The sequence below is a fragment of the Buceros rhinoceros genome, unplaced genomic scaffold, assembly GCF_000710305.1.
Source record: "Buceros rhinoceros silvestris isolate BGI_N320 unplaced genomic scaffold, ASM71030v1 scaffold8358, whole genome shotgun sequence".
Taxonomy (NCBI): Eukaryota; Metazoa; Chordata; class Aves; order Bucerotiformes; family Bucerotidae; genus Buceros; species Buceros rhinoceros.
In genome coordinates this window covers 91,697-97,870 of record NW_010426291.1, presented here as the reverse complement: position 1 = coordinate 97,870, position 6,174 = coordinate 91,697, and the positions used below count along the sequence as shown (strand labels likewise).

The 6,174-nt window shown below is 37.5% G+C and overlaps 1 protein-coding gene across 1 annotated transcript in view; it reads left to right on the top strand.

Annotated features, from left to right (window-relative positions):
- Positions 1-611: 611 nt before the first annotated feature.
- Positions 612-6,174, top strand: part of EVC (Ellis van Creveld syndrome) — a gene marked incomplete at its 5' end in the record, with an annotated part of 48,630 nt that continues 43,067 nt past the window's right edge. Inside the window, 4 exons of the mRNA XM_010141449.1 lie at positions 612-722; positions 3,442-3,525; positions 4,051-4,283; positions 5,243-5,327. Coding sequence (XP_010139751.1) covers positions 612-722; positions 3,442-3,525; positions 4,051-4,283; positions 5,243-5,327 — 513 coding nt within the window. The remainder of the gene's footprint in view (positions 723-3,441; positions 3,526-4,050; positions 4,284-5,242; positions 5,328-6,174) is intronic.

Below are 6,174 nucleotides of genomic sequence, written 5' to 3'. Positions count from 1 at the left end.
GTGTAGCAGGAGGTTTTGTTCCTGCACAGTCTGTGTGTGTACCAGCGGCTCTGTGTGTTTATTAGGGAAGTGAAGGCCAGTGATACAGGCTGCTTTTGGGGAAGGAAGATGGTGAGCATTTTTGATGGTTATTTCTTCCTGACAGGAACTTTCCGACACATAAAACTTCCTTTAGGAAGTTTTTCTCATAGCAGGGGAGCAAAAATACTTGGTGTTCTCTTCATTGCAGGCAGTTATAGCCAATTTTAGTTAACTTGCTTCAGTTGAGAAGTTGAACTCAGACTGTGAGCTCAGCCCCATAGTCTGCAGCAAAATATTATGAGAGCAAATGGATTGATTTGACATGTTTACAGCCTCTTAGAACTTTTCAGATTAAAATTTACTTCTTCACTGAAGAAGTTATGAATCAAATTCATAAAGTTCATTAATTTTAATTATTCCTTCCTGAATATGTAAGGTTCTCATTTATTTTCAGATTGTATTTTTCTAGAATTTTCAAGTAATACTCAAATAATTTTCAGGAATGTATCCAGACTGCTGTCAAGAGATGTTTCCAGTGAATCTGTATGATCTCAGACTTATATTTTATTTGTTTTCTCTTGGAATTTCAGAAGGATGATTCCCAGAGACTTCTGGAAAGCTTCAACTCTGACATAAAAGAGCACACACTCACAAAAAGTAAAGCAGAACCCTATACATCAAAAGAGGAAACGGTGCTGGAGGTAAAGCTCTACTCTTGTTGGTGGATGTTCATTTTGCTGCATGTAGCAATGAGCACATTCAAGGCCTAGTCTAATGTGTCTTTATTGGGTTTGGTATTCAGCACTTGAAAAGTGTTAAAAAAAAACATAAGAAGGACAGTGGGAGTTGAAGGCTGCTTATGAATGCAGCCATTTTGGGCACTCATTCCCTTTAGGAATTCCATTTCTCTTGGGGGACCTTTCTGGACATTTTAATGAAGATTCTGGTTTCTTTTTGGACGGGCTTTTTTGCTTTTGACTCTACATTGTCCTTAATTTCAAAAGGCTGATGGGAAAAGTTAACACTCTTGACATAAGAAAAAGTTCTTGAGTACTGAAATCAGTGCTAATAGTATATTCTTTCTTGGGGAAAGAGATTTATTAGGGAATTTTTGGCAGTAACAAAGTTCCTTCATCAGGTCAATCTGGAACAAACAGCTTTTTTTTCCTAGAGCCTCCTTAGAGGCTCCAGCTCTCAGCTGCACTGAGTAGATCCGTGGAGGGAGAAATGAAAAATGAAGTAAAATGAATACATTTGCAAACAGCAGCACCTTCAATGGCTTTCTCACAGAGCAAGTTCTCCCATCAAGTACCAGCTGAAGACACAGTGCAGAGTTCAAATGACCACAAGCATACCTCTGTGGTGAGCTGCAGTTAAAGGATAGTTAGAGAAACGATTTGGAAAGAAAAGTAGAAGAAGGTGTAAACTTAATCCTCTATCAAAACCTCAAATACCTGGTTGGGTTTTTTTTGGTTGTTTTTTTTTTTTGTGATGATCTCAAAATAACCTGAGAACTAGTCCTACCATATAGTTGTTAGATCACTGCCTTTCACCCAAAGGTGATTTGACTGCACTTGGTGAAGCTAAAGGTTGTGAGTTAAACTGCACATTTAAAAGAAATGTGCAGTTCGGCTAACTCATTCAGTCTATTACACATAAATTAAATACATGCAGAAAGTGTCGGTTAAAGCCAGCCAGTTTGGTGCTTAGCCTGTAACGAGAACTGGTTTCGAGAAAAAGAAAAGGTAGATGTTATTGTAAACTTTTTACTGTTGTTTTAGATCCTGAGAGTAATTAATCTTCATCTCAGTTTTATGATCAGGAATGGTGACAAACCATGGTCATTTTGCTTGAGTTAAAATACAGCATAACAAGTACGCATGGATTAGATTCTCTTTCCTGTGGGAGAATTTATGCAATGATACAACTTTATGCATATTACCAGTCCTTTTGAAATGGGAGCAAGGTCTTTTAGAGGTGATTTGTAGCAACTATATCAGTTTCCCAAAAACCTCAGCTCATTTATAACACATTAACAGATTAAGAAGTAACCTTGTTATTTGAAGGGGCTTTCTCCTTATTTGTGTAAGGACTGAAGTTCGGTGGGGTTTTATTTTTCTATTATTTTGTTCTGATTCCCAGAGGCTTTTGCTATCACTAGCATCAAATTGGCAGTTCATGAAGAAGCACAGATGGAAAATGCTTTTAGTTAGGTTAGAGCACTTCAGAAGAACAGGTATTTTCATTCTGAGACTTTCCACATTGCAATAATACCATAATTACTCTATTAATAATAACTCTGTATTACGTTAGTTCTAACACATCGCGATATGGCTTTATGGCTTTGGACTAGAACTGCTCGCTCTCCAGCCCTTGCAGGGTGATAGCTCTGTCAGTTTCTGTCTCTGAATATGTACTGCAGCAGTGGGACTGCTCAGTATGAGCAAGTGTTTTGTGTGCTGACCCTGTGCTTTTAACTTTATCAATAAATCAAAATATTTTGCTTATTTCCAAAAGGAAATAAACAAAATAGAGATGAAAAGGTGCAATGATGAAAGAGTCTAATGAGTGACGTAGTTTGCTCTTCTCTTCCCATTTCTATTTTTAGAATCTGTTAGTGTTTGATATTTCGTAGAAAAATTATAAAGAGAAAATTGTGTTTTGACAAATCAGGTTTTTTAATTTCATAAGAAAAACCCCCAAAAGTTAGAATAGGAAATCTCCTAAAGCCTGGATTTGAACATTCTATCTATTGCATATAGTAAACCTTTATTAAGCCATACGTAACCTCACAAAAAAAAGCTAAGTATCCCATTGTTCCAGTGCCTAAAGCAGTAGCTAGGAAAGAGGAGGAGCAGAAAGTCAAATTATATCACAGAGCAGATTGTGTGAAAAAAATGCATTATCTATAAAAAGTTCTTTGGAGGAACATTGGTATTTTCTCTAGATTATAGGTAAGGGTTGTACCATAAAAGTTCTTACTGGAAAAAAGTATGTCTACTTTTGTTTAATCTATTGTGTTGGTTTTTTTTAAAATTGAAAGATTGAATTTATAGCCATGAGGATATCTGTGGAGTTTATCCTTTAGTATTTTCTATTATTAAAATAAATTCAGTCTCTCCTGAACTTTTTAGTTGCTGCTAAAGAGTGGGAGGGAGGAACAAAATGAAAATAACTTCTGAATACCACATTTTCCCTTGCAGGAGTAAAAACATTTTGTAGCAGTGGTAATGACAGAGTTCCCTTTTCTGGAATGAGTCTTATGAGAGTATTTCTTGTAGCAAGGCAGAAACAGTCAATAAGTAGTTATCAACAGCAATTTCTAAGTTGTGTAACCACAAGGGTCATGTGATACTTATATGTGAACAACCACTGGATCTACTGCTGTTTCCAAATGATTTTCTGTTCTTTTCCATACAGGAAAGTGAGCCTCCTCTGAACAGTGACATCACGGCATTTGCATTAAAGGCAAAAGTGATCTATCCCATCAATCAGAAATTTAGGGTAAGGTTTTAGATTCTACTTGTGGAAATTAATGACAATCATTCTGTGTCAAGTTGCAGAGTCAAGTGATGGAAGCAAACATACTGCCAATCTGCTTTATAGGGATCTTTTTTTATAGTACATTGACTCAGGGCTTATTCTCAAAGACATCAGTTACATTCAGCTCCCCCTGAAACCTGCAGTGCTTTACATTACGTCCAGTCAATTTTCACTGTAGTCAAGAGACCTTTTCTTCCCATTAACGTTAATGGAAGTCGGATCTGTCCAAGGAGCCATAAGAAAAACCCCACAAGGATCTGCCCTTCGGTGAGAAAACATGCACCAAGCAGATAACCACAACAGAAGAATGCTTTTCCGGTCACTGCAAAAACCTGTCAGTATGATGAGTCTGAATTTATGTGGAAACATTTTTGCTGTGTGTGTTGTTTAATTTTCACTTGAAAGCAAACACTGCAAAGTGAGGATATATTTATCTCCTTATTGTGTTGTATTAATTGACCTTGTGAATCGTCTTTGGTTGTGTAGCCTTTGGCAGATGGCTCATCCAATCCATCTTTGCACGAGAATTCAAAGCAGGCGGTTCTGCCTAATCAGGTCATGGAGACATCAACATCAGGCAGCCTGGGATCCCTGAGCCAGGGAGACAAAGAGGACTGCAGTTCCTCCACAACAATACATTCCACAACAAGTGATGACAGATTTCAGGCTAGAGCCTTCCACAAGGTGACCAGCTTCCCTGAAGTGCTAACATGTGAGAGGTAAGAGCAGTAAACCTCACCTTGTGTTTGGTCATTTCCTAGCATGCCCCAGTAGTTTTCAGGACAGTCGCTAAAGGTCTAGTGTAAACCAAAGACTGGGATTGAAGCATACATCCACCACATCAGGACAGGATTATCTGCTTATAACCCTAAAAAAGTGGGGAGATTGAAGTGCCATCATGCTGCATACAGAAAGTCAGTTTGTTCTTTATGAAATTCTGGTAATCAGAACTTGGGCAAAAGCTGTCTCGTAAAAGGTCTATATCACTGTTAGGATGTCCCTTTGGCTCGTATGCTCAGTTCACACATGCAATGGCATGCTCAGTTAGAGATGGAGACCGTGCTGTACTACATGCCTTGAGGACAGCATGTGGCGGAGGTCTGTTCTCTCCGTTTTAATGGGAAAACAGTTCCATCCTCAGACATGCCACTGATGAGCAGGTAGAGCTAATTGAAATGGACTGTCAGCTCTGATGTTCTTTCAGCTGCACCAAGGAAAGGTACACCTAGATGAACACTTAAGTGTTTGTATTCTCATTAGCAAGAAGGTCATGTTTGTGTCACTGTGGGGACTGGGGAGGGTACTAGTGGCGAAGAATATTTTCAAAATGTCCAGTCTTATTACAGCTGTTTAAAAAGCCTTAGCTGTCTAAAAAGCTGTTTATTAAAGCCTTGTTTTCCCTTTGTTGTAGCTGCTCATGCCTATATTTACCTTGCCTTTTTCTAAAGAAAAAGGCAACTTGAGCTTTGTTAAAGGCACTAGTTTGTTTTGCTTACTTTCATGTAGAGATATTTTATCTGAAAGAGGAAGCAATGTGGAAATTAAGTGATTTGACTGCCATTTTGAAGCAATACTTTCAGGAGAATTTAGTGGTTAAGTGAAACTATTATACGGTCTTGCCCTTTTGTGTAACCTTCATTTAGATTGATATTAACATTTTTTTTAATCTTTGTTTTAGTTTTGATGTTAAGCTCTGCCTTTGCAGTCTTATTTTAAAAGATCTCATGGTTCTTGATACTGCACTCAGGAAAGAAAAACACGTGGTAGGTACTCGTGTCTCATAGCTATTTGTTTTGAACATCTTAGTTGAATATCAGCTTAGAAAACAACATAAGCTACTTGGGAAGTAGTGTAGCAGAATTGTATTTCTACAATATTAATTTTTTTCCTGTTCTGCATATATATGATCTTCATAAATGAATAAAATATAATGAAATATATTAGCCTGTGAAATATAGAGGGTCAGACAGGATAATACAAAAACTTGGTTTTAAACTTTACTCCAGAGAATATACAGCACTTGAGGTTCATAAAAAGAGGAAAAAAATATTTAATAGATGAGTTTATGTCTTAAAGACAATGCTTGTGCATTGCAACTCCAAGGACTCCAAACTCTGAACAAAATAGAAAATTCAATTCAGCTGAATCCGTACCATTGTGATGAATACAATAGTCATGATTTTGCAGGACAGGACAAACACAGAGGAGGAAGCCTGAAGATAAACCTGGAAAGCATCTTCTCTTCTGATGGGTTATTCCTGTCTAAATAGATGAGAAAGGGGTCTTGAGATCAGATTCCAGAAGGAGTTTAGCTTGATTAGGGAGAGTTGAACTTGATCTCAAAGTTAATCATCAACTTGTAAAGGAAGGTAAGGTAACAACATGGTGATGTAATTGCAGAAACAGCAAGACAGCGAGCATTTAACACGCTTAGTGGCCCACCAGAAATTACCACAAAACGCAGATGTCTGTGACCTTTAGCTGAAGCTTTGAATAGCTTTATATTTTTGCTGCCAGAGGAAAAGGGCAAAAAAAATTCAATCTAGAGAATAATTTCTTCCTTTTCCACTCTGCTTTCTCTGATTTCAGTCAGTCTTTCTTAGTATCAGG